Genomic DNA, 27,625 nt, shown 5'->3' on the forward strand with positions numbered 1-27,625 from the left:
TGTGTGTGCAGGTGCATATATGCACAGATGTCCRCACACAGATGTGCACGTAGATGGGCGTGCAGCTGCCCGCGTGCAGGTGCATGCGTGGATGCGTGTGCAGATGTCTGCACGCAGATGCATTTGCAGATGCGTGYGTGCAGATTACTGAATGCAGGGGTGTGCGTGCATTTCTGCCTGCATGCGTGCATGCAGATGTCTGTGTGCAGGCGTGTTTGCAGATGCGTGCGTGTGCACACGTGCATGCACACACGTGCACACGCCTGCAACCGGGCACACGTGCTGATGCCTCTCTGCAGGCGCGTGTGCAAGGGGGGGGGGATGATGTGCATGCTCGGCCGGGCTTGCTGCTCCTTTAAGGCAGCGCGTGTGCGTGTGCGTGTGTGTGTGTGTGTGTGCATGTGTGTGCGCGCGTGTGCGCGCCGCCCCCGGCCCCTCCCCGGCGCTGTCAATCAGGCGGCGGGAGCTTTGATGTCGGCAGCGCCCGGCCGCCGCGCCCGCCCAGAGGCGCCCGGGCGCTCCGTGCCGCTGCCTGCCGCCGGCGCCCGCTGCTCCCGCGGAAACTTCCCGGGGCTCGGGGACGGCTGGAGGGGGCGGCCCGGCCCGGCCCGGCCCGGCTTGGCGGCGGCGCGCCCGGCATCCCGCGACGGTGCCCGCAGCCCCCCGCGAAGCACCGGGGAAGGAGGTGGAGGGAGGGAGGGAAAAAAACAGAAAGAAAACAGAAAGATTTTTTTTTAAGAAAGAATTTAAAGAAAATCTCTAAAGGGATTTAAAGGAAGAGGCTAAAAAGGAGGAAAAAAGTTTAAAAGAGAGGGGGGAAAACTTTCAAAGGGATTTTTCTTTTAAGAGTAGATTTCTTTTTTCAAAGAGAAAAGGCGGGGGGGGTTAAGCCAGCAGGCGGAGGGAGCGGGGCCGGCCCGGAGCGGCGGCGAACAACAGTCGCCGGGAAAGTTGCTGCGCGCCTGGGCCGGAGGCAGCGGCGGGCGGCAGGAAAATGCCGCAGCTCGGCGGCGGCGGCGGCGGCGACGACCTGGGGGCCACGGACGAGATGCTGGCCTTCAAGGACGAGGGCGAGCAGGAGGAGAAGATCCCCGAGAACGCCTTCACGGAGCGCGACCTGGCCGACCTCAAGTCCTCGCTGGTGAACGAGTCGGAGGGCAGCGGCAGCCCCGCCGCCGCCGGCGCCGCCGAGGTGAGCCGGGCCGGCCGCCCCGCCGCCGCCGCCGTGCGCCCCCCCGGGCCGGCCCCGCCACCCCCGGCTCCGCTTTTCTCTCTCCTCCCCGTACAGGCCATCCGCCGCGCGCAGGATCCGCAGAGGGTTTATCAGGAGAAGCTCCCGGACCACATGGAAGATGGTTAGTGGGAGCGAGACCCCCCTCCCCACTGCCCGKCGCGGTCCCGGCGCGCCGCGGGCGCCGGGCGTGACGCGGGGCTCTTGCCGCCCGCAGGTATCAAGCACCAGGACCCGGGGATGTACAAAGGATCGGCGTACTCCGGCTACCCCTTCCTCATGCTCTCCGACCCCTACCTGCCCAACGGCTCCATGTCGCCGCTGGTGAGTCCCCGGCCCCGGCTCGCCGACGGCCCGGACGGCCGGAGGGAAGGGGAGTGGGGAGGGCGGGCGACGCTCGGGAGCCGGCGTTGCTTTCGCCCTCCCCAAATTCGCTGGAGCAGCTTCGGTTCGAACCTCCTCATCCTGCTGAGTCCGCGTCCCCGGCGGTCAGAGCCCCGGACCGAACCGCAGGTGCTTTASGTGCCTCCCGGGACCGGGGCGCGAGCGGCGTCCGGGGGTACGTCCCGCAGTTTAATTTCCCTCGGGTACGTCTCCTTGCAAAGCGGCCTGGTTTCGGCCTCCTGTCGGAGAAGGCTCTGTCGTGGTTGATCTCCCCAGAGGTGGATCTTACGCTTCTAAAACAGCAATAGATGTTTTTAGGAAAATATTCGGTGCTGCTGGAGGCAGTGCTGGGCTATTCCAGTCCTGCTCCTGCCGAGTTTTACCCTCTCGGGTCAAATCTAGTAAGTCTGTATGTTTTGGTGTTATGTTTTGGTGTTTATAGTAAGTTTGGCAATGYGAATAGCAAGCTGAAGGATTCTCCGTAAAAGCTCTCTTCGCCCATGGCCGTCTCTGTCAGGGCTTGGGAAAGAATTTCACAAATTCTGATAAACTGCGTTCTCGCTCCTCGGGGGCAGCCAGCACCGCGGTGCTCCTTTTGGGTGTTTTTCTGCGTTTACAGCTCGGTGGATGAGAACATCATTCATTTTATTTCACTTTTAGTTTTTAACCTTTAAGGCAAAAAGGTTAAATTATATATAATGGCCTCCTTAATCTAACTGTTTCAATCATTTGCGCTTTAGAGGGTGAGGATGTTAAGCTGGTGTTATGAAAAATTGATAGATTATGGGGTAGGAAGCAATCTTTGAGCTAAAGCGCGATGAAATGCTGTTCGTCCTCCCGTCCCGTCCTRCAGCGAGGACACGGGTGCTGCCGCGCGGCCGCCCGCAGCCGCGTGCAGCCCTTGGCGCAACGCCCCGGAGTGGGTCTTGCCCTGCCGAAGGCAGGGGACGGATACTGGGGACCTGTCCTGAAGTTCTTCTCCTTCGGTTTCYAGAAAGAAAAGATATGTTTGCGTTGGCAGGGCCGATGTGCAGTATTGTAATCAAAGTAAGCGTTTCTTTTGCTGCTTCCCACCTCGTGCCCCTTCCTCCCGGTAGCAGGTATCCTCCTCAGCTCTCTAGCAGGCAGAGAGCTGCTGTATATTTTAGTGTTTAAATCATATTAAATCTGTTTTATTTAAAAGCATTTAGTTTACTCCCTGGCAGAGAATTTGGCTAAGTTCTGAGTTGCTCTGGCCTAACAGGTATTCATTGTAAGCACGGTATTTCTTTTAATCTTAAACCCTTATGTATGGGGTAGCCTATCTATCAGMAATTGGGCTAGAAAGTAGATTTTTGGTTTAAGAATCAGCCTTCGTAATGATTACGTAAAAAGGTTACAATCAGAGCAACCGATGGAAGTGCACAGGCAATGCAGAGCTCGAAGGTGAGAAAAATCAGTAGCAGGGAGGGGACGATTCCCATCCCGGGGAGGCCCGGGGAGATCGCTCCCCTGCCGCGGGGGGCTTTGCCTCAGGCCTGTTCGTGTTTCACGACTCGGAAGGCTGGTCAAGTGTTTTCACCTAAAAATCTGTTAGCTGTCCAACAAGCACGGGCAGATTTCTTCCTCAAAGGCTAGTCTTTCCTTTGCTTTTTAGAGGTGATCCAGTAGCTATTCCAGTGTACTTGGGGGGCATTTTTGCCCTGTGTTTGTATCGACTGTGTAGGCGTTATCGTAGTAGACTCTGTATTGCTCTCGTGCAGATTTATTGCTGCTGTGTGTATTTTRTAAAATATGGGCTATGATCTGGTGGCTGCTCCCAGTAATTGAGGAGGTCAAATCTGTGACCAAAAGTTTTGGATACTTAACCATCCATAAAAGTGTGTTTAATTAATGTTTTTAGCACAAAACGAGGGGGAGGACGGTGCGAGTGAATGGGATTACGTATCACAGTCATGCGTGCACTTGRTAGTAGAGATTGCATTTGGTCTGGCTGGAGCTTCCTGTAAACATCTGTGTGCAGCCAGGACTAACTTCATAATCATGTAAAAGAATAGATGTCTAAAAGTCAGCCCAGCAGTGCCTTTTCCAAACTTTTAGGGTTTCACATTTAACTGATTGAAAAATACGATGCAACTCCCCGAAGGGTCAAGGGCCCTCAGAAATAAGGCTGCAGCGTGAGCCCCAGCCCTGCCGTGCACTGTAAAACCGCAGTTTTTTCCGACGGCTCCTGCTGCACCTAGGCACGGTGCTGCGAGCGGCGGCCGGAGCGTGCCTGCCTCGGTGGGTGTGTCGCTACTCCCGTAGCCCGAGTGGGGTTTCCTTTTTTATTTTTWWTTTTTTKMTTTTTTTTATTTTTTGCTTTTTTTTCCCCCAGCAGCATCGCTTTTGCTTTATCCTCCTGCTTGTAGCCCGCTGACCGTCGTGCTGCCCGGACGGCGCTCGCCCCCGTCCCGTGAGGGTCCCCGCGTCTCTGGGGCCAGCGTTTTATCAAAACACATCCACTTGCGCTATTTACATGTCCGGGTGTCGCTGGTGAATGGTGGGTGGAAAGTGTCTCGGTGCCTGACATGAGCGGCAGCCCGGYGCCCAGCTGACTTGCTGTGGCCCCTGGTCGCAGCAGGATGTGGCGTGAGCTGCCCCTGCAGCAGGCAGATACTTGGCACTGGGCTCAGCACAGGCCACCCGTGCCAGGGGGTAGCAAACGCTGTTTTGGGGCCAGACCGGTGCAGATCTGAGCATGCGTAGCGCAGAGGAGGTGTGCTGCGAGCTAGCAAGCGCCCTGCAGCAGCACTAGAGCCACCAAAGCGGGGTTGCAGCTCTCGGGTGGTGATGTGCGTTTCACGAGTCTGCTTCTGCTCCTTGGAAAACTCCAGTTATTCCCAGAGCAGAATATGTAGGATTCACTGGTTAAAAATCTGCAAGAAATGTCCAAAGAATATTAAGAAGTTGAGGAACTGTTTTTCTAAATGAAATATAGAATCATAAAGCTATATCCTTTTTTTAAATAGTACAAATAACTTTAAACCAAATTAAGGTACATCCTTGGTAAGAACATCAGTCTTTTAGGTGGTTACAAACATTAGAGGTCAGACATGGTCAAACATGTTAACACTTTGATCAGATTAAAATATTTTTCTTGCTACAGTTGTATAATTGCGTTTAGACCTGAGGGGGTTTTCTGAACACTGTTATATCTTGTACTWTGTGGTAGTTACATGGCAGAAGGAGCACTTATAATTTCCTTCAGGTTGCTTTTGTAAATAATTTTAGCAAATATGAGGAYGAGCCGTGCTGTGCTGTATGTGGGGCACAGGAGGGTGGGGGGCTCGCCAGTCACGGGGAAGCTTGGGGCTTCCTTTGGTTCACACCTCGCRTGCACCTCTTCTAAATGTAGTGAGTGCCTGAGTAGTGGGAGAGCAGAATTAAAATGTTTTGCATGCAAAGCTGATGSCCTGGACTTCTGTCCCGTTCTTGCTTGAGGAAACTGAGCTCCAGGAGCCTCTCTTTCCTTGGAAAACAAAGCCTCTGCCTAATTTTCTTAGTAATTAAATTCTCAAGGTAGAGCTCCTGTAGGAACAAAAGGGTGGTGGACCTTCCCAAGCTCTRCTCGTTTAAAGCACCGAAGTGAGACAACAGGTTTAGGAAATGCTACAGATGTTCAAAACTTGGTTCCTGGGGTCTGCTGGGCTCCATGAGCTTGGTGCATTTTTTTTTCCAGTGGGTTTGGAATATCCCCTTGGGCATGGCAGGATTAAAGTGCAGTTACTGCTGGCCTGGGGCCCCAGGTCCCAGATACGTCCGGTGAGGTGGAAATGCATGGAGCTGAGCCTCTGGCAGGGAGGGTCTCCACGTGTTCCTGTCCAGCGACAGGCAGAGCTAAAGCACCAGCAGCTGTGTGGGTTTTTCCGCCCTAGCTTGCGCTGTCAGGGCAATATTTCCATCTTGCTTTTTTCTATGTCGAGTTCCGATCCTGCTAAAACTGGTGGCAAAACTCGCCGGGGTCGGTGTGMTCGGGATCGGTCGCCGTGAGGGAGTTGCTGCTTGGATAGGTGAGGGCTGGTGGCCACAAGGGACGGSAGCTCTGGGCTAATTTACCAGTGGTCCACGCTGCTGCGTGACAGCCACAGAACCTGTCGGATGCCAGCGGGTGCCCGACGGCAGGATCTGTGCTTTTAGACATCGCCAGCATGCTGCTCGAACCCCATAATTCTTATATTCAAGGGGAAAAAAAGCGTGAGGAGTGCCATGTCTGTAGATGGACATCCTGGCAGACAGATGACTAACTTGTTCCCTCCTGACCAAAGCAAATCCACTTCTTCCAGCTCTGCTACCTAGCTTGAAATGGGATCATGGTGAAAACAATTTTTTTTTTTGCATGTTACAGTGCTGGATAGGTGGATATACCAAGGCACAGGGCTTCCGAGGTCATTTATTGCATGTCTGATTCAGCCTTGGTTTCCCCCAAGGAAAATTCTTGTGTTAATTTCTGAGTTCATATCACACCCTCAATTTTGAAGCAGAACTTCCCTTTGAAATAAATTAGAGTTCTGCCCAAGAAGCAGCGACATGATACAGCGCTGCATGTGTGTGGTCTAGCTCGAGCTTATTTCARAAATTGTTTGGGATAAGGGAAAAAAAAGGGGGGGAGAGAACTGTCACGGGGAAATGGAGGCGAGTTGTCCGTGAAGCCTTGCGTGTGAATAACCGTGCGCGTGATGGAGGTGGTGCGATGCTCTCTGCTTCTTCAGTGGCTTCCCTGCAAGGCGATGCCCGGGCTGCATTTGTTGGGCTGAGCTTACGTGCACTAAAGGCACCGCTGAATTCCCGTGCTTGGATGGGAGCGCGTATTTTGGAGGGGTGCTGTGCTGGGCAGAGCAGTTTGGGGTAAATGATGGTCGAGCACGTGGTGCCGGGCGGTTGCTGAACTCCTCCGAGTCGCAAATTCCTCCCCGAGCCCTCGGGGAGCATCTGGTGCTGCGTTGGTCCGAAGAGGGACCGCCTGGGCCCCGGCGCCGTGCCCGGAGGAGGCGTCCCCGCCGCGGGACGCGCAGCTTCTCGCCCGCCCCTCTCCTCCGGCCGAACGGCGATCCCTGCGCCCCGCCGTGCGGGCTTTCTCGTGCGCCGTTCTTCCACCTATCTCCTTAAAAAACAGGCTGCAACACACCTGCTCGTTAATCTGTGTCTGGAGGATGAAACGAGGGTTCAGTGGGAGGACTGGGTGAGTCAGAGCTGGTTGCAGGACGCAGGGCTGTTCGTTTCCTAGTTTCCAGGTTTAATCCAGCTGAATCAGTGGAGACCTAACGCCCATCGCTGCCTGCCGGCTTGTCCGGCAGCCTGCCGCAGAGGGCAGGTCTCTGTCCAGCTCCCAAGCGGGGCGAGTGTTTCACGGTGTGAGTAATGAGGTGTCCTCCGAGCCCAGCCGGCCGCGCCGGGAACCTCCAAAGTCTCTACCAAACCCTTCCCTGACGTACCCCGAGGGCTTCATTCTCGCCTCAGGACTGCCAGTTCAGCACATGCTGTTAGCACGTAAACCCACCTACTTTGTTTCTTAAAGGAAATGATTGCAACATCATGTGCCTCTGAGTCTCGATTGCGACAGGATCCTTTTCTTGGTCACCTCCGAATGATCTTGGACAAGTAGCTCTCACCTTCACGCCTCCCTCCTTGCACTGTGACTTACCACCGCCGCTGCCCCGTGGCCCTTGTCTCTGCTTTGGCATTGGGGTGTTTATAAATTACGAGCGTCTCCAGCGTTGCGAAGGAGTGTGTTCTGCTCCACTGCCTCTACAAAGTGGTTTCATGGAGAAGGTGAGACGTTTGGCCAGGACTGAGCCTGAGCAAGGTTGGCAGAATCGGTGGTTCCTCTCCGGCCCGTGGTGCTGGCTGGCAGCTCCAGGCTAGGAGGCCACTAAAGTGGCTTTAAACCACCATTCCTCTCCCATCTGCTGGTTCTGTGCTGAACACAGCTCAGCTACAACGAAGAATCTGGTTCCTTGTGTTTCACGGGGTCCCCAAATTAGTATTTTGTCAAACAATAAACTCAACGATGCAGTGGTAAGTTTTGGAAACCAAAGTAAAGCTGGTTACTAGAATCTAGAGTACTTTTCCCCTGCAGTTATAGCAACTTTATATTTGATTAAATGATAGGCAAAAAAAAAAAAAACAATATTGCCGTTGTTTTACTGAGAATTTGGAACTATAATGTACAAAACACACATCTGTCTTGAAGGGCTATGCAGTAATCATGGACTGACCAAAGCAAAAAAAGTTTTAAAGTGATGCAACCTTCTCTGCCGTACGTTGAATTAGTTTTTTTGCTGTGCTTTGCTCTGAGGTATAATARCGTAGACAGAGGTTCTTCTCTGATGTGACTTACACAAAAGGCAAAYGTGAAATCCTGGGCTCGAAAAGTGTGCCTGGCTCGGCCCGAGGGGGCTAAAATCGTAAACGCGCATGTGGGGTGTTTGTCTAGGAGATGCTCTTCCCAGTAAGATGCTCCGAACGGGTCAGAAACGTGGAACGCGTGGAGTCCGGCCTCTCGCGACTTTGCCCTTAAAGCAGGAGGGCCGGATCGAGCGTGGGAGACCGTGCGCGCCCTCGGGCGTCAGGAGAACCGAGAGGGAAGTTCAGCCTTCGAGCTTCGGCTTCCCGCTGGGCCTCGCGAAAYGGGGCGTTGCAATCTGGGGGGGGGTCAGGCCACCCGGGGCGGCCCAGAGGTTCGGACGTGCCCGTGACGTTCTCGCGGAATCGCGTCGCCTTGCGCGGATAAAATTAAAAATACACGTGTTAACCCTAAATCCAAACCAGAAGCAATAGTATAAAATAAGAAAGGAGAAAACTCGAACCTTTTTGTTCAACTTTCTCTGATACAAAGCAATTTCTCCAGGACTGTACACCATATGAAACACATTATAAATGCTCTTGTAAAATCCACATCATTATACCACATGAAAGGCTGGGTCCTAAAAATAGCCATTCAGAGGGGATGCAGGCTAGTAGCAATTTCGGTGATCATGAAATAGTTGTGTTGACATCTCTATGCATGCACACCCACAGAAAGCTTTGACTTTTGAATATTCTTAGCAACGTTTGTGCTTTATGGAATTTTCCATGTTCTGATGCTATGAATAGTCTCTTATCCATTGGTGTTTCTTTCTGATCTTATCCCYGTATTTCTGACTCTGATTTTATTGAGAAAATGGGGATTTCTTGTTTGTCTGCTTGTTTTTTGAAGTTAAACTCTTTCCTTGCCATCCCTTTGCCTCAGAGGTTGGCAAAATCGGTTACATTTCCCATTCTTCTATCAATGGAAATATTTTCTTTCTTTTTGCTTCAGTARATGTGCACATCCCTAAAATTTGAAATCTAGCAGTCAAAATGCAAACCTAGAGCCTTAGATAAGGACAYGAGGAACTGCTGCATCTACCAGCCTTTGTATCTGCTGTAGCATTCGAAAGTAAATGAAACTGCGGTGGGTAATTACACAGTAATGTATCCACAACAAAAATCTCTTCCTCCTCCCAGCAGTCAGAATTTGGCTTTTGTTTTGAAATATGAAAAGATAGAGCGTCCTCGTTTTGGTATGTTTACAGCAGAGCCCTGGCTGGTGTAAACTGCCATAGCTCTGGGATAGGCAACAGCGTCATGCCGAGTGATATCGYTCACGATCTTTTTGAAGAGTGCATCAGATTTTATTTTATTGCTGTTGTGTTTTGTTTTTAGCTTGTTACTGTTTGAAATGATTATTATAGGTATAGCTTTAAAAAAAAGTTTTTTTGAATCTTCAGTGCTGATTTCTACTTGCATTTTTCTTTTTTAAGTAACGATTGGGCTGCTGGAGCCAAACGCCTCCAAACACTAGGATGTCTGGGTGCTGTGGTTTCAGCCTGTCCAGGGTTTTAAGTGCATGGCCCCTCTAAAGTCAACTGGAAATGGTTTATTTCCTTAAAATGAGCTTGCTTTTGGAATAGGAGATAAATCTTTGGYGATATCAAACAAAATAATAGGGTGGTGAAGAAAATTGCATTGCTTCTTAAATAGCTGGCATGAACATCATTAAGTCTGAAGTTTCATTCAAATCAGATGTAGCTGTGGTTCTAATGCTGTCACACACAAACTCTTCAAGAAATGTGACTTTAAGTGATTTGCTGTGAGAGCTTCAGTCGTTTTCCAGGCTGTTTTAACTTAAAGGGCAGCTCTTGTCCCTTGTCCAGCTCTGGAGTCCTTTTCTAATGGTAACATTCAACTGGCTAAATCAAGCTGTTGAATTCCTGCAGGCTGTTAGTAACTTTGAAGAATGAAATATTGTAAAACGACATCACAGAAATGTGTGAGCTGTTGCTAATTTAGCTCCCTGAAAGAGCTGGTATGGGGGCATGGGAATGCCCTGATGAAACAATCGATAATATGAATTTATCTAAATCTCAGAGAGTAAATGCRTTCATTTCCAAACACAATCGGCAGTAATTTAAGGATGTATTTCCAACTCAGTTCTAAGAAAGTTTGGCTCATGTGTTGGCATATTTGGTCYGTATAATGCAACAGATTCTCATATTTAGAAACAGCCAGTAAAAGTTTTTGAACACTTCTGGCTTGAAGTTAGCACTATGCCTAAGCCCTTTTTTGTTTTCCATAGTTAGTTTGATGGCTGAAACAGGGATTGTATCTGGCGGTGTAGGTCTTCTATTATTCTGCTGGACTCTGTGCTTTTCCTGCTAGGAGCAGAATTCAGTTAAAAACAATAGTTTTGTACTGGTGGGCTGGAGTTCTGCGGCTTCTGAACCTCTCTTAAACGTAAGAGTTGTARAGAAAATTTCACTCCTCTACTCAGGAGAACAGAAAATGACCTGCTATTATCACTGCCAGTTGCTTGGATATTGGCATTAACAAAAAATGTTRTATAACTAGATGCATGCACTTAAACTTGCAAAATAAAAATATTTTACAACTGTCATATACTATTCTTACTAGTCTAGTAAGACCCAGATCTGCATATAAATATAAATGCAGACCGAGGGATGGAGGCAGGCTGCAATGCTAAGCAGAAGTCTGTAAAAGATGAGCAGCCGTTTCCAAAAGCATTGCTGTTTGTGTAAGTTAATATTTAAAAAAAGGGGGGAAAAAAAAGTGCTGTGGTAGGTGCATCACTGCCCTGGTCGTGCTCCCYGGGGCCGGCGCCGGCCCCTCTCCGGCCCAGTCCACGGAGCCGAGCGATCCCGTTCCCGGCGAGCASCGGGTGCCGTGTCAGCCGCCTGGAAACAGCCGAATAAGCAGGCGTTAGCAACACCGGTTGTTTATGTGTTAACACAGGATGTTCTCAAAACCAGGTACCGAGTGAGGCATGTTACCGAGTTTTATAGCAGCGGAACCGGATAGTCTTGTAGGCGCAGCGCGAGGCTGCGACGGAGGGAGCCGCTGGTTTATCCCGGCTCCTGCGCCGAGTCCCCCGGGAGCGTGTTTTCCCGTGACTCAGTTTCCCCAGGAGTGTTGTGAGGCCTGATGGTTTCGTGTACAAGTGATGTTGATGTGAGGAAAGCCTCGCTGGTGCTGGAAGAAGAGAAGGAGCCCGAGCGGAGGATCCCGCAKTTGGGGCCGTTTCAGAAACGGCTGCAGAAAGGGCCAGCCAAAAAAGCRGGCTGCGCTGCTTTCTTAGACCATTTACTCCAAGATATTAAACAAACTGCAATTTTATAACCTTTTAGCAAGTTGCAGGTGGCCCTAAAACCACAACTCCTTCAAGCCTATTGGTGTGTTTTCTCCCTTTAAAAACAAATTGCTTTTTCAGCCTTAAACAGTGGTTTCATAGAGTGGCATCAGCTGGATGGGAACATTGGCTGGATGGTCCAAAACGTCTTCTAAAATACACAAGCTGTACAAGGCCGTGGTACTGAACCAAGGACAAARTGTCATTTCTTATTTACCAGCTTGTAATATGCTGATGAGAACAACCCCTCGGATCGCACTGCGTAGTTTTTGGACACACGTAGCAAACCCCTGGATGCATAATTCAAATTCCTTGTCATGAAGAATGAGCCTATTTATCTTGGAACCTTTTTTACTTAAACAGTAATCTCTAGGAAATCATTTGTTAACAGTAGTTAGCTGCCAGTTTGTCAGTTAATGGCTTGAGGCAAAGTCAGCAGCGAGTGGAAGCTTTTCAAGGGAGAGGTTGCTGTCGCATGCGGTGCAGAAGGGTTTATAACGAGAAGCATTAGAGGAGCCCGTCGGATGAATTCGGTCCAACTTTCAGGAGCACGAGGAAGCCGGGAACGTCGGGACGTTCGCGCGCCGGCTGCTTGCGCCTCCGTTTGCAGAACACGTCAAAGCCGTCGACGCGTCAGGGTCTAAGCCCGCGTTCGCCTTCCTGGAGGCTGCAGGTCCGAGCCGCCGCGGCGGGGTCCCCGGTGCGCCCGCCCGGGAGAGCGCTGCGGGGCCGAGCGGGGTTTCTGCCGGGGAGCTGCACCCGCCGGCCCGGCTCGCGGGCGTTACCGGTTCCAAATAAAAGCCCGGCAGCTGGTTTCAGTAGGTAATCGGGGTTATCTGATCCCTTTTTAATCTGAGAAGCATCACCAAGCATYTTGGAGCGATAACTTCAAATTGCTGTGTATACTGAGCGAGGGGGCAGCGTGGAAGAGAACAAAATGGCAAAAAATGGCCCCAAATCCTCCAAGAAGGGTGCTGAGAAGAGCTGCCAAAGTCCACCCCAGCCCCTTCCTTGGCGCGGTCGGACCGGGCGAGGAACCRCTGCCCTGAGCAGCAGCTCTCCCACGGAGCCGCGCAGCCCAGCCGAAATAAATACCGGTTCCCTGCGGCGTTATCTCCCACTCCGCCGTCTAGCCGCAGAGGATGCTAGGGTGTATGAACTGGCCGGGGATTAATGGCAGCGCGGTTCAGGAAAAGCGGTGCTGCCAGAAGGACGTGGGACCCAGACAGAAGCGGAGAGGGGCCGGTTCTCGGCGCGGATGCCCCCAAGGGCTATTTGTCTGAGAGCAGATTTTCCCACAGCCTTCATATTATTTGAAGAACCCCCTCTGCAGCTGCAATCCTTCCCTTCCCCGAGGGGAAAGCAGGGTGGTAACTTTGTGAGCTGAATGGTGTGGAGGTTTAGGAGAACTGCCATGGGAGGGGAAGATTTGGCTCATTAATGTGGAGCATTGTGCTGCCAGGAACAGAGTTTTGGGGCAGAAGTAATAACATGGGAGCAGATGCAGTCAGCTTTTATTAAACTGGTTTGTAGATGACTTTAAATGGGTAGTGTTTGCGTGTGGGTCTCTCCTTGTGGAAGGCAAGAGCATCAGAGCCCAGCAGCAGAACCTGGTGGAGATGCTTGCTGAAAAGTACAGAGCAACCCACCAAATCTGTGGAAATAAGAGAAGATTTCTCCCAGATGTATTTAGAAAACATAGCAAATTTGTARTTGTGTTGCATTTTTAAACTCTTATACTTCACATATCTCACTTGGAACAAGGAACAACTGCAGAGTCATAGAGCTTATGGTCAGATGGGACTAGTGTTATATTGTCACTTCTTTATGGTGTGTCATGTCTATGCCAGGGAGCACTGAATCTCGCCCAGTTACTCCAATAGCAGGATATAGTATTAATTGCTTATTGGTGTATTATAAGGATGGATAAATTCATCTCCAAGCCAAGTTTTGAAGCACTTCCTCTTAGAGTTACGTAAAGTTTGATTCAAACTCCGTAACGCTTATCTGCTCAGGGTGATGGTTGGATTTCATTCCCTGATACGCGCCGCTCCATGACCACCAGTAATGACGAGTTAAACTCCTTCGGTAATTGCGTTGCACAAGTACACAGGTTGGAATGACCATTGGCCAAACTCAAACTGCCTTTCTCAGCTGGTGATCAGACTCGGGCAGGGCCATCGGTACCTCAGAAAGTTCGCTACGGACATCATGGCTCTGCCAGTGACCTGAATATTGCTGCTTGTCCTTACAAGATGCTTTTGGTCACCTCCATACCCTTTGGAGTTAACTGTGCTGCTCTTGGGAGGGTGTTGGGAGTCATCGGCCCCAGTAGACGCGGCTGAATTTTGCAAATCTCTTTAAATATGTCGGCAGCATTTCTGACTTCTCAGTAGACTTCCAGTAGCTGTCACCTCCTTCCGCTCCGACTCCAGCTGCCATCTCGCAGGCAAAAGAGCACTGGCAGGAATCCTTCCACTGCTCCGCGCGTCCAAGGGCAGGCTGGCACGTGCGTGGGGTTGTCATTCGTGTGTTCCTCGCTGCCTTGTCGTCCCTGGCTCACTGAGTAAGGCACAGAGCCTCCYATTTGAATACTATACTCCATCGTGCTGTTGTTGTGTAATACTTTTTTCTCAGGCAGTTTCTAATCTAGAGATTTTCTGGGATCTGTGCATGGCATGCAGGGAAGTCTCCTCATCACCTCGGGTTCTGTCTTTCGCTACYAAGAGTTTATGACATAATTCTGGGTGTCCAGGGCTTGCTTTCTCTTTGTATCTCCTTTACTGTTGCTTTCATTTACTAATATGTTGAACTTCAAAGTCTATTCTTTCCCCTTCCTAATTTTTATGGAAAAAATGGTCTGAACCCCATTTGCATTTCCTCCCTGAGGATACTGGCAATCCTTAATCCTACATATTAAAGAAGCTCAGTTTTCCCAGCAGCCTTTAATACTGGAACTGCTCTTCCATTCTATTTTCTCCTTGAWTTTTTCTCCACTGATTCAAAATTGTTCTTCATGCTGCCCCTTACCTCCATTATTAGCTGTTTGATCACTTGAAGCCTTTTCCTTTCCATCCTCTGCTTTTGCATGCACTGTGTAAGATTTTTGTGCTTGTGGCGCTAGGACTCTTTTTGCCCTTGGCAGCCACAGTGCACAGAACGGTGCGGTGTGCGGTGTAACCCGCTGCTCTCCAGGGACCAGATGGAAGGACTATTTTTATAGCCAAGACGTGGCAGGATGGAAGACCGTATGGTGAATAATTGGGTGCTAACTTATTCAGGGTGGTATTCATTTCACATACATAGGTTCCCTACTCCCATCAAGGGTGAGGCAATGGCTCCCAGTGAGTACTGCTACAGCTTACCTGCTGGAGAAGTGGTTTCAGTCCTTGTGCTGCTGTGGACATGGGATGGTAAGGGTGGGGGGAAATGCTCAGCGTGATCCCAGCGGGGTCATCCCTCAATTCTGCCCCATTGCCCTGTTCCTCGCGCTCCGGTGAGGCCAGAGCACTCCTTCCGCTCGAGCGTTTGCAAGGAGAGTCCCGAACACGGCGCTTCTCCTGCATTTTCCAGCTCTTGCAAGGAGCAGGCGGGAGGTGCAGGAAGTACCTYGGTTGCAGACTGGGCTAGCCGTACGGATACAGGGATTTAGAGCACACAAACCCAGTATTCTCTGCTACAAGTCATTCTCAGCTATGTGCTCTGGTAATTAGCATGTGCATAAACACTTTGTAATCTTGTGATCATGGCTTGCAGATTAGCTCTTTTGCCAGCTTTGCGATTTCTTTGCCAGTTTTAGTTTTAATTGCAAATCCATTACTGCCAGCTCCCTTGCATATTGTAGCAATAGGCAAATTAAAGCACTTGGACACAGTTGGGCGGGTTTCAGTTAAGAAATTAATTGTTACTGCCAACCAGTGCTTTTTCATGTGAGGGTGGCATTTGAGTTTGGTTTTGAGGGCATAATCTCCAAGACTTTCTTCTTTGTCTTCTCCTTCCTCCCCCCCCCCCAGCTCCAGACTGCATTGCCCTGTCGAGCAGGTCCACAGATGGCACGAAGCAAATTTTTGCCTCTTTGATCTCCTAGTCAGGAAAATTGGAAGTAGTTCTGAATTTATGAGAATTCTGTCTGAAATAAATCTGTCTGCGTACAAGGCCACCCTAAATCAATCCCGTGCTGCAGGCTGCGCTCACCTGAACCTCCCACGGCAGCACGAGGGTGCCTTGCAGGATTAAACCCCACAGGAGCAGCGGGTGATGTTGTAGCGATAAAGAGAYGAACTTTGTGCATAGCATTGAACGTGAAGAAGTCTAGACAGTCTGCGAGTTACCAGGCGGGGTAATTGGCTGAGGGCTTAATCCGCCCTGATAATCCAGTAATGGTGGTGTTGGCAGGACACTGGTGGAAGCGATCGCTCAGCGAAGCTGGCAGCTGCCTGTCTCCCGGGAGCGCTGCTGTTCTTCGCTCCCTCTCCACTGTCGCTGTGACAGAGCATGAATTTTTAAATTTCTGCAAACTACTTTTTTTGGCATTTTTCCAAAACTGCTTGTGCTTTTTTTTTTTTAATGTGGCTTTTTCCAGCCTCCTGATGTTGCAGCCAGGCTGCCTCCCATCAACTTCGCATATAAGCAGCAGCTTGTTTTGCAGCGGATCTGTGCGGACGTTGTGAGCTCCCCCTCCAAACTTGGGCCTCCCGYGCTTGGAGGACTTTATTTCTCACGTGCTCCCTTCGGCAACTAGGAGTTTGAAGACAGTGTGCAAACGCTTTGCGATTTGTTTCCAGAAAAATTGGCCTGTTGCTGCATTAAAGTGTGGCTCAGCTTTGAAAGCAGGCTGTCTAAAATTATTGTCTAATTGTGCATGAAGCCAGTTGATATAATCACCTCTCCTATTCCTGTTACATTATTCTCCTTCATCCATTCCTTCTATTTACCCTAATAAATGGGTTGCATTTCAGCTAAGTTTCCAGCCTTTCCAGACCTGAAGGTCTCTGGTCCTGTGTGTCTGTACAGCACCGAGCACAAACGGACCCTGCTGGGTATTGCTAGGAGAGTACACTAGATTTTTTATGATGGAGTCATATTTATTGGCTAACTGGCTGCTTGCTTGTTTCTGATTGCCTCGCACCTCTAGTCCAGCGACGAAGAGCCARGTTAGATTTTTCTTTTGGTGCATCATCAGTGAATTATGCCGTGAGTATTGTCTGTAAAATGCCGCTGCTTTCAGAGAGTTTGCAGATCTRCCGTTGACTGGAACTTAGTCAACGATTCCAGTGATGACAGAAGTAGAAACAGCCTGGAAATTACTTTTCTGCATTGAGTTGACTTCATTGCTAGTAGGAGCATTAAAAAAAAAAAAACATAATAATATATGGAAACTTCTTTTGGTCACTGAAACCGGCCGAAGTGGCTGCAAATCCCTGAGTGAGCMTGCACCGTTTTTAAGTCCGCCCGTAATGTTTTAGCTCGACGTTGTTTCTTTTCTTTTTGCTCCTAAAACAATGGAAGAAGCCCAGTTCCGCTGCAAACAAAACCTGATCGCGCTCTAGCTTACATGCTAACTATCAAAGAGCATTTATTGAGTACACATTACCACCCTTCCGTTTTACAGCAAACACCTCGTCACAGCTGAGAGGCTTCGGGAAAACTATATATAGTGCGTTGGGCAGAACGTGCAGTTATCCCGTAGCTCCGGCTCCGTGAGGCTGCGGCTGACACATCCCGCTGTAGCTGTTGGCGCTGTCCGTCGGAGCAGACGCGGGGTCTGAGTTCAGCCGGTGCAGAGTCGGGAGGAGTAAACACGAATCTACAGTAAGATCAAAGCGCCGGAGAGGTGCGCATGTGCTAATAATAATAGCTTATGAAAGCTCATATTTTCCTTCAACAACATCCTGTCATTTGTGTATTAGCTTTGAAAAGGGTAAAAAAAAAAATTCAGTGTAATTTACTTCAGCAAAAAAAAAAAAGAGAGAGATAAGGCGGATACTTGATTGCAGCAGCTCGTGTGTGGTTTGCTGYGAGGATCGTACGTGAACCGCGTCCCCCAGCGCGTGTGCGAGTCTGGCGTGCAGGGGCTGAGCGGGCTGTGACCGAAGCACCGCTGTTATCTGATTTTTTTTTATTTTTTTTTTCTGCGTGCAGCCTGTGACGATGCGATGGAGGAGGAGGTAAACAGTCGCGGAGCCGGTAACCGCATCCACACCTGGCGCGCCTCGATAAAACGCTCGTCGGCAGTTTGCGTAGCGAGCGAGGCGGCGGCGGGGCCGGGGACGCCTAACGGCTTCCCGGCGAGGGGAGGGGGGTCCGTGCGCGGCGTCCCCGCTGCCGCGGGGTCTCCCGGCGGCTGCCTGAGCCGCTTCGGAAGCGCCCGTCCGCCGCGAAAGCGGGCGCCGGGCCGACCGTCTCCGCCGTCGTGCCGGGCCCGAAGCGCGGCGGGGAGCCCGCGCCGGCCGTTGCGCGGCGGCGGTTGACGTTGGCTCGCGCCTGTAGCTCTGCGTGTAAGCAGGAAAGGGTTTGGGGTTTTTTTTTGTTTTTTTTTTTTTTCTTCTGGGGAGGAGGAGGGCTGGCAATAAACGGTGACGAAGCGGCCCGACAGATACCGAAAGCGGCGAGGAGCGAACCTGAGGGAAGGGGCCGAGCGGGAGCGGCCGCGGGCCGGCCCTTCCGCGCYGAGGCTGCGGCGTGGCTGCGCCGTGTCCGCAGGGGCCTCCGGGCCCCGGGCGAGGTGCYGCCCTCGCTGCACGTCTGTAAAAACGACCGTGCTGGAAATGCACTTTAATTCTGCGAGGTTCTATCCGAATTCTGCAGCGGCTGGATCGGGGCGAACTGGGGCTCGTTAGGAAAGCGGAGCAAATAGTAACGATCCGTCTGTTCGACGCTGCTGAAAAGCATGCTTCAAAGATGGCGTTATCCTAAAAAAAAGCCCAAACATAGAGGGGAAAATACTTGGTCGCAACTTCCAAGTGTTGATGGTAGCGCTGTAAGTAGGTCAGCAAACGGTAATATTTAAATTAGCTCCTGTTTCTGGCACCTGGATGGGAATGTAGGCCTGGAAACGCGCAGCTGCGGATTGCCTTCCCAGCCCTGCCACCCCGACAAGTCACTTCATCTCCTGGCGCCCGGGGGGAGGATACACCTTTGGGCTCTGCCCAGTAATCGTCAGCCAGATGCTTCCCCACCTATCTAAAGGGTTTTAGAATACGTGATTGAAAAGTGCAAAGTGTTATTAACATTGAATTAATGTCTGCCATTACAATATGTAATGGAGCATTTCGGCACACGCCCCGTTTCCTCCTGCTCCAGTGTTTTGCCAGGCGAGTCCCAAGCGTTTTTCCCCGTTGGAGAGGGAGAAGGAGCTGCGGCGAGGGGCCGGCCCCGTCYGCGGCCGGCCTGGGGGTCCCCCTTCGCCCCGCCGGCCCCTCGCGTTTGCACCAGCGGCGCGGCAGCAGCCCCCGCGAGCTCGTCGCCGTGCTGCCTCCTCCAAAAACGCTGATTTTCATTGCGCGAGCAGCAGCTTCGTATCGGCTGACGCACGGTTGTATTGCAAGACGTAAAACCAGACCTCGCAAGCGCYGCGTTCATCTTTTCCAATATTTTAGGATTATTCCCTAATACATCATTAGACTTCACTAAAAGTAACAAAAAGTGTGTTTCTTTGTTCACTCTGTGTTTGTTCCTTAGCTTGCTTGCTGGTTCATAAAATACGAAAACCTTCCAATAGGATATCTAGTCACTAGTGTAAATTAGATAGTTTGTGATGTACCTAAATAAATTACAGCCCCGCATTTACAGTTTGCGTTTAAAACACGCTTTGTCTCCTCGGGAAAGAACTGGGCCTGCTGCTTTGCTCGCGAAGTGACAGCGAGTAAAGGCAGCAGCCCGGAGCGCCGTGCCGGGGGTATCCTACGCTTCCAAAACACGYGAGTGGCAAACGTGGTCCCTTTTCCGGTGGGCAATCCGGTTTCTTTCGTTCAAAGCTGGAACACGACGTCCCTGCGTGCGTACCTCTGTGGGTAGGGCTGGTGCGAACTGGCACGGGTCTCGTCTACGCGCTGTCAGCAGTCGGAAAGCGCCGGAGCTTTCGTTATCCCGGGGCTTTGTGTTTTCCCCTGATTTGTGTGATCCGGTTTTGCTCTTTTTTTGGCCGTTCCTGTTGCTTATGGCATTATTCACGGAGAGGAGCCTTGTCCTCAGATTGCACGTGCCCATGTGTAGGAATCCTAGAGAATCAGAGATAATCTTTTTACAGTTTTTTTTTCTCTTTAAACTGGCCTGCAGATTACTTTGGCAGGGAGCGTAATTCTTGAATGCAACTCTGGGATAGAATTCTTCACTCTTTCCTAGACCACGGTTAACGTGCTCGTCACGGAGGATATCATTCTCTAAAAATACTGGAGTTTTTTACATAAAATTCTGAAGAGGRGTACTTAATGTCTGTGCACTTCTTTGGTTTAATCCCTGCTGAGTTGTACAGTTCTCTTAARTGATGAATGCAAGGTGTCTGGAACAAGGTTTTTGATGCAAGTTGTGGCTTGCGCTGCACAATATCTACAGGAGAGGTTTTCACTAGTGTTACTATCATCGATGGCAAAGGGTCCCACATAGACCCTTCTGATAAGTTTCAAGCAGCTCAACCTATATGTTAATTATTAAAAACTCAGTTTTGTACAGACACCAAAGATCTATGGCAGAGATTGGAGCATAATGCCCGTTGTTCCTAAATTGGTGGTTACTGCCTTTTCCRTGGGCAGTGTAATTCCCGAGACCTTCACTGTGCATAAAGCTCCGTCCTGCAGATGCTCATGTGACTTACTTCRCATGTGTGGATGGTCTTGTGGGAATCAGCCTGACAATTTGTGCTTAAAATTATTTGTATATAGAAGTGTTTGCAAGATCAAGGACTTTTACTCAGTAAAATTTTTCATTTGGATACATGAAAGCGTTGATGGGATGTTCGGCGCTCTCTATTGCATAGGCCCCATTGACTTTCAGTAGGAATCACTCATATGCCTCTCTTGCACATCTAAGTATTTATTAAATTAAAAACTTCATGATAAACTGAAGGACACTCCAGGAAAAAATCTTCCTGTGGGGTGCAACATTAAAAATTGTGTGTTGCCAGCAATCTAGATCCCAAAATGCCTGTTTTGTACAGAAAGAAGTTTACATTTTTTTCTCAGCCTTTTTCAAGGAAATCAGTTAAGCAGAGAATAGAATGATGGAAGATTTGTGTCTGGGTTATTTTAACCCATTACTATACCATTATTTTAACTGGCTTCATCTCAAAGCCTGTAAAATTTCCTTTTCTTTGTTAAATTAGATTTGTCACTTCCTCACATGCCCATCGGGTCTACCTTGGCTACACATGGACACACTGAAAAAAGTGGCCCAGGTGTTTCCTCTATGATTACTCGACCTGAAATGTTCCCAGGTGATAATTCTGGTAAACTGCATGGCAGCAATGGGCCCAGTCTCTTTTTGACACAAAGCAGCACACGGGAAGAGACCTCACCAGCAGGCAGTCTCGCGAAAGCTGAATTTCAGTCCTGAAAACATTTTAGGACCTCCATGGTTTCAAGAAGGATAATTTTTCCGGATTGTTTTGAACTTGAAAATTGCAGCGCCTGCTGCACGTGGTCTAGGAGCTGGCAGTCGTGTTCTCCAGATTCRTCAGGAGCCTGCAGCCCTGCGGAGCTCAGATCGCAGGTCCGTTATACCATCGAACCGAACAAAATCTCTCTCTGGAGAGTCASGGGTTCCCTTGCCCCAGTTTGACTCTGCCCACGTTTCAAATGCTTTCTCCTTGCCCAGTCAGTCACTGAGTTCTGTCATCCTGTCCGTACTCTGCTTCCAGAAGAAGAGAGCTCTAGTCACACCAGAAATCTATAATCTCTAGTTTATGAAGGAAAAATACAGAACTGATAACATCTCACATCCTGCTTTTGGAGCTAACCAATACATGATGCTGTTAAGGACTACAAAAAGAGCCCCAAAAACATCATTCAGAAATTCTTTCATCTTGATCTAATTCAGCTTGAATTTCTTCAGTTCGTTGTTCAGATCAGAGGCTGTGCTTGGGTTCTTGTGTTTTGGTTTAGCAGCCTGTGTAATGCTAACCAGCGCTAGTCGTAGATGACCAGATTAGGTGAAAGAAAATGAATTAAGCTTGTTTCTGAGCTGTGGGTTTTATGTGTACTGCCCTGTGCAAAGCAAGGAATATGATTCTTTAACTGTAAAGCAAAATATTTCACTGCAGATACCAGGAGTTTTAAGTAGGCTTGGATTTAAAAAGGAAGAGCTGCTAAATTTGGCATCCGTAATTGACATATAATTTGAAATAATAGCTTTACAGGAGTGACTACATAGAATTTGACCTTAGAATTGATGATCCTGTGGAGGAAAGAGAGAGCTTGACCCAGCTTGACATTCAGATTGCAGGGGAAGGTTGCATGACTAACATTTAAAAAAAACAGTCATTTAATTTTAATTTTGAAATTGCATCATGAAATCATAAGTTGACAACTGTGGAATTTTATACAGGCATTTTTTGGAGCTATGATTCCAATCCTCATTCACCTGAATTAAAAAAAAAAAAATTAACTACGTTCTTTTAGAAACCAACTGTAAATTTATCTTTCTAAAAATCATTTCCGTTTGCTATGAGCACCTCTTCTGCAGTTGARAAGGATTGCAGACAGACCTTTCTCTCACACTGTTGTGTTGCATTACCAGATGGTGGTGAGCTAACTTTTTCAAAACACCTATGTGAAAAGCGATCACAACGCCACAAACGATCCCATGCCGTGACGTTGATATTCCACTGCCAGAGAGGCCTCCGAGGCTTTGGAGACGTGAACTGAGGCAGCTCCCTTTCCCAGACAGCCTGGTGACGCTGTGGGGTTTTCGCCATCCTCACGAATTCGCCCCATGGGGGAGGACTCTGTTTAGGGGGGGCAGTGGAGATTTATGGACCTCTTTGATGCTTCTACCTCTTCCTGGGGTGGAGGGCTCTCTCCTCAGCATGGCCATCTCYCACGTCCATGCACTTCTAGGGCTGCCTTCGCGGGGAACATCCCAGGTCTGCTCCATCCTGCCCGTGCTCCCATTCCTGGAGGAGTGCCAGCATGGAGATAACGTGCGGAGGGAGAAAGTGCAGCAGCACCGTGGCACAGGCACTTGCAAAACAGGGAATTAAACAAGTGACACCAATGTCCTGGCTACCAAATCACAGAGGAGCACCTACGGCTGGGCAGGAGAACAGCAGTTTCCCAGGGTACYGTGTACATCTAGGGCTCTGCTGCTTCCATTGCGTTTCCCCACCTTGTAGCGTAGCACAGGTATTCTTGATCAGCTTTATGGAAATTATAGTTTTGCATCAACTGTCTAAATGCTGATGTTTCAGGTGTGGGGAATGTCACGACTTCCACACACAGCAGAAATGACTGTAGGTTTCGTAACTTTGGTTGTACAACCTGGTGTGCCATTTAGGGTGATTCATCTGCTGCCAGCGCTCTGCCCATCGGTGTTTTTGGTTAAGACATAACATGTTCCATGAGTATCAGATAAGGAAACAGCAGAAAAGTAGCAAAATGTTACTACTGTGATGTATTTTTARAAATTGCTTCTTAAATGATGAGTGGGGCATGCTGAGAGTTGTCGGATAGTTGGTCTTTGCTCTTCTGCTCCCATAGACAACTTGTTTAGAGATCTTTGAATCTTCCCTTGCAAGGAAGGTTGAGTAAAAACAGTTGGAAACAAGGGAAAGCCCGCTCTGCTGTCTCATGGTAAGAGCATGGGTGAAGTGTTCTCCTCAAGCACTGGGGCCACCAGCAGTTCTAGATATCCAAGCTACTGCTGGGTCGCCCAGAAATGTTTGAGAAAGAGAGGGAGGAGAAGCCCAGGCAGGTAGAAGTGGAGACGTCTGGAAACAGTCCATCAGCGAGCGGTGCACCACTCCTTGGAAATGCTGGGAATAGCGTCGCCACAGTTGGGGACTCTCTTGGCTGGTGTGTGCGAACGTGAACTCACGCAGCATTTCCTTTTTCAGTCTAGYTTATAGTCTCAGCAAAAGGTTTAAATAGGTAATCGTATAAAATCTCTTCTTATTTTTCATTTCCAAGCCACCACTCAGGGATTTGCTGGTGAGCAATGTGTGAGTCGGCAAGGTATAACACACTTTACTCACGAGGATGCACAGGGAGGCGCTCGGAGCCTGGAGTGGTGTGAATAAGTGTATCGTGCCCCAGATCGCTGGGCACCTCCGTCCGGAGCTCCCAGCAGTGCTGGTGCTCGGAGGGGCTGGGACGAGGAGTTCAGGTTATCTGGCCCTAGTTCAGTTGACCTCTGTCRTGGCACACTTGGCCTCTGTCGTGGCCCACAGCACAAATTAACAGGAAGGTCTAATTTCTGCATCTGCTGCCTTCCACTGCTTTTGGTAGTAAGTGGCTATTTGTGGAAGGGAGGTAGCAAGTGACATTGCATAGTCACAAACTCTCTTTTAAAGGAGGATTACGCTACCTGCAAAGAATGTAGGCAAGCCAGATATGGTGGTGCAACCTCCTGAAGAGAAGGCTGGCAGCCGGTGGTAGTACGAGTATCTGGTCACTTGCAAGTAGTTTAATCTTGTTTTCCCTCAGTTGATTGTTTCTGTTTAAGGCATCTGCTAAAAAGGGAGCAATATAATGAAGTGTCTGGGTGGTAAAAAAGTGTTTTTAGAGCCCTGCTTTAGCTTCCCATTCTTTAGTCAATGTATGGAGCGAGGAAAAGTTTCCCGAACTGTGGAAACGCAAGAGCAAAGATGGGCAGTTAGGATCTGGACCCTTGTGTCTGCAGTAGCCAGCCTGCAAGACCTCATGCTGTGCATTGGGTGGAAACCAGGAGTGATAATTGAGGTGGAGAGACTGAATTTAGGAGCCGAGTAGAACAAAGTAATGTACAGTCCTGGCGGGTGATTATTCCTGCTTTGGTGCCTGAGAGCTCTTGGGTTCGTTCCATGTCACGGAGGTGCACGGGGAAAGGGAGGTGAGGAATTAGCTTGTGCTGCTCAGAATACAGTCTAGACCAACCCTAGACAGACCAGAAAGGCAACCTGGCATGGAAATCAAAACACCGGCTCTTCTCTGGCTAATGGTACACAGGATGCAGTGGGGCCAGTGTGAGGTTTTTTTTTTTTTTTGTTTTGTGGTCGAGAAATTAACTTTCTTTTCTTTCTTTTTTTTTTTTTTTTTCTGAAAGCGTTTTAACGTAAGACAGTTTGGGGGTAAGGGTTTCAAATGAGACAAGATTCTGTGCATGCAGCAGTTGCTTGTTTGCAAATACAGTGAGGTGAATTTAAACCCCTTGTGGTTTACCATGGAAAATACAGACATGGTGTTTTTYACCTGAACTTCGCTACGCACACTCTGAAGACAGAGGAGACCGTGTAGATAGAGCAGTGAAGAGTCATAGATATGAAACTAAAATTAACTTCCTCAGTGTGCACACAGGCCAATGCAGAGAAACGCGCGCACACGCGCATGCACACACACCTGCTCCTCTCGGGTGATTTCCTAGTACCATTTTTGCTTGTAGAGTGGTCATGTTTGGTGGTAAAGTCTGTGGCCACTTCAGAGCAGCGYGAGTTGCAGGTTTGCTGGCCAGGCCCGAGCCCCGTCACCGCCGGAACGGAGTTGGGCTGTGGGGTGCAACGCTCTGACCCCCCAGTGGTGGAGTAAACACTTCACGCAGCTCCAGCGATGGGAGAGAATCAAGCTTACCCGCACACATTCAGATGGAAATTATTTTAGCCATAGTCTGTATAAAGCTGAGCAGATAGCTGTGCTCTATGCATCTCTCTATAGGTAAGTTCAAGTCTTTATAAATCTTTGTAAGGACTTTCCCAGAAATCAAGCATAAAAATCTCGCTTGCTTTCCCTCATGTAAGACCTCCCTCTTGGAGAGCAGAGTATTCCCAGTTTGGAAGTGGTGGGGAGAAGAGGGGCTTTGGCCCTTCTACTGGAGCTAATTGAGTTGGAAAGAAGCTCCTTTCCTCTCTGGAGAGTTACGTGTTCACAGGGCATCTCGTCTAGTTGACATCTACTCTGCTTTCAGCTACTCTGAGGATCAAGATCCAGGGGGTAAAGCCTGAAAAKGCAAGGAAGAGGGGGAGTCCTTTAGTGTCATATCCCTAAACTGCCCAATTACAGCTGTTTCCCAGTTTCCAGTGACTCATGCTAATGAAAGGCAGAACATGAATCTCAGTGTTATTATTATTTGTAAAATATCTGTTACTCAAAGARTCAGGGAAAAAATAATGTTGGGCCAGTTCTATGATAAAACATTTGAAATAGCGAGTTTCAAATCTGGCACTGGGGGACAAAGTCTCCTGGTAGAGACTCTGTGCAAGAATGATGGATGGTTTTTATCATTGTGTATTAGTGTTGTGTTTCCATCGACGTTCAGAATTGCTTTGGCTTTTGATTCCCTCTCCAGCGTTGAAGGCTTTCGGWCTGTAGTGTAACATGTTTGGGTTTCACAGGTCAGTAGACCTACCCTAGAGGAAATGGACTTCGTGTGTAGTTTTTCATTCTCATTTACTCTTTACATTCTTCGTTAGCACAAAGACGTCCAATGAACGAAATATAGAAGATTAGCAGCAACTGAAAAAACATGACCTAGTTATTTTGCTCATGGCAACAATTCTGTGATGTTTTTGCTTGAATGCATGGTTTAGCAAAAGAAAAAAAATGATGTTTTTGAGTTAGATAAGGCAYGTGTTAGGGTTAAAGGTTAGGCTGGTAGAGACATGTGAACTGAATGAAGATGAGTGGCAGCTGAAGGTGAGCCTGAGCACCAGGACAGAGCAGCCTGCCCTAGGGCTGGGGCTGCTGGAGGACACCAGAGAGGAGACAGGTAGATCAGGATTAGGATTCAGCTGGGAAAAGCCATGAGACAGAGTAGCTAGTGGCCACTGCCTCTGAATTCCCACGATACGCTACTAGGTTGGTTCTTTCCCTCTGAGCTTTGCCTACTRCTTTGAGTGTTGTTCAATAGTGCCTTGCTGGCTGTAGGTCCAGGTGTGGTCCAGGTGCATCAGCAGCTCTCAGATTGGTCTGGTGGCCTCTTCAGAAACCGTCTCTTGTGCAAAGTCTTTGGTTTYTCCTGGTTCAAGCCTTAATCCTACACTCAGTGTTAGCTCAGCCCTAGGAACTTCTGCCTGTTCCCAAACTAAATATACTTTGAGACTAATAATGGTTCCAGGTGTGCTAGCATGTTCAGAGTCTACCATATAATCTGCTGGACTCAAACTCTACCCTAACCTCAACCTCAACCCTTTTACTAGTCCAGTGACTCCTAATCACCTCAGACTTCAAAGGAGTCACAGATTCACTCAATGTGAGTTTTYGGTTTGGTACCATCTCCCCCAAATCTCTTTATTATCCTACCCCAGTAATTTCTTCTGATAAAACTGTGATTCTGGCCCTTCACAAACTCATGGACCCATCACCAGTCCTGGAAGAAGATGAGCACAGAGAGCTCTCTGTCCTCTCCCCTTACTTCATTCATCAGCCTTCACTGAACCCTGTCGTTACCCAATTTCATCTGTCCATCCTGGCCTGGATTATAATCCTGACCTCTACTCCAACCTCATCATCATCGCTTTCTCCTTGGTAAACACCAAGAACTCTAGCCTRAGTCATAAAGATACAAATGGTACTCAGGCTACCTTGAAGCAGGGTTCAGGTGGGGTTTTCAGGCTGCTGGTGTTTTGGTGCAAACTGCRCTGAGGTCTGGCATCGTGAGGGTCAGCAGGTTTGGAGAGCTGGGACAGGGCTGCTGCAAGAGGGATGGACCGTCCTGGTTTCCTGGGCTTACAGCTAGGTCTAGGACACGAGCTGGGTTTCAAGCTGGTAAAGGTGGAGGAAGGCTTGGGTTTAGCAGGGCCACAAGGCTACGTTTTGATATAATATCAAAAGGTGCCAGTTGGCTGCRTTTAGGTCTGAAGTTAATAGCATCCTCCAAAGCAAGTTTAGGGTTTAGTTTGGGCTTATGTTTTGCTGCCCTAGGGACCCATGAGCTAGGAAAAAGCAGCTGAGCATTGACAGCGTGGCCGACCTGCCTGCTGGTGCTTTCTGGGATTAGTGGGTGGGAAATCCTGCTGTGCCTGATTTCTTTGCCTGCTGTCATGTGGATAAAATAAAAAATGACACTAGCTGCGCAATCTGACAAAAGTCTCCCTTGGAAAAAGGTTTCAAGGAAGACTGTGTGACATCATCACTGTCAGATGACRTCACTTGGCTGGAATATTTTGCTTTTGTAAAGAAGGCGCTTTGGTGGACTTAACAGTG

General features: G+C 49.2%; 1 protein-coding gene across 4 annotated transcripts in view; it reads left to right on the forward strand.

The window, feature by feature from the left end:
* Nucleotides 1-708: 708 nt before the first annotated feature.
* The window catches only part of TCF7 (transcription factor 7), a 60,328-nt gene continuing 33,411 nt past the window's right edge, over nt 709-27,625 (forward strand). For all 4 annotated transcript variants that reach the window (XM_085312785.1, XM_085312786.1, XM_085312789.1 and 1 more), the window contains exons 1-3: nt 709-1,192; nt 1,289-1,355; nt 1,449-1,555. In XM_085312785.1, the coding sequence (XP_085168911.1) occupies nt 995-1,192; nt 1,289-1,355; nt 1,449-1,555 (372 nt within the window). In that variant the 5' untranslated portion in view covers nt 709-994. The remainder of the gene's footprint in view (nt 1,193-1,288; nt 1,356-1,448; nt 1,556-27,625) is intronic.

Source organism: Rhea americana, unplaced genomic scaffold (genome assembly GCF_003343005.1).
Source record: "Rhea americana isolate MKP2758 unplaced genomic scaffold, rheAme1 scaffold_37, whole genome shotgun sequence".
In the NCBI taxonomy this organism is placed as follows: domain Eukaryota; kingdom Metazoa; phylum Chordata; class Aves; order Rheiformes; family Rheidae; genus Rhea; species Rhea americana.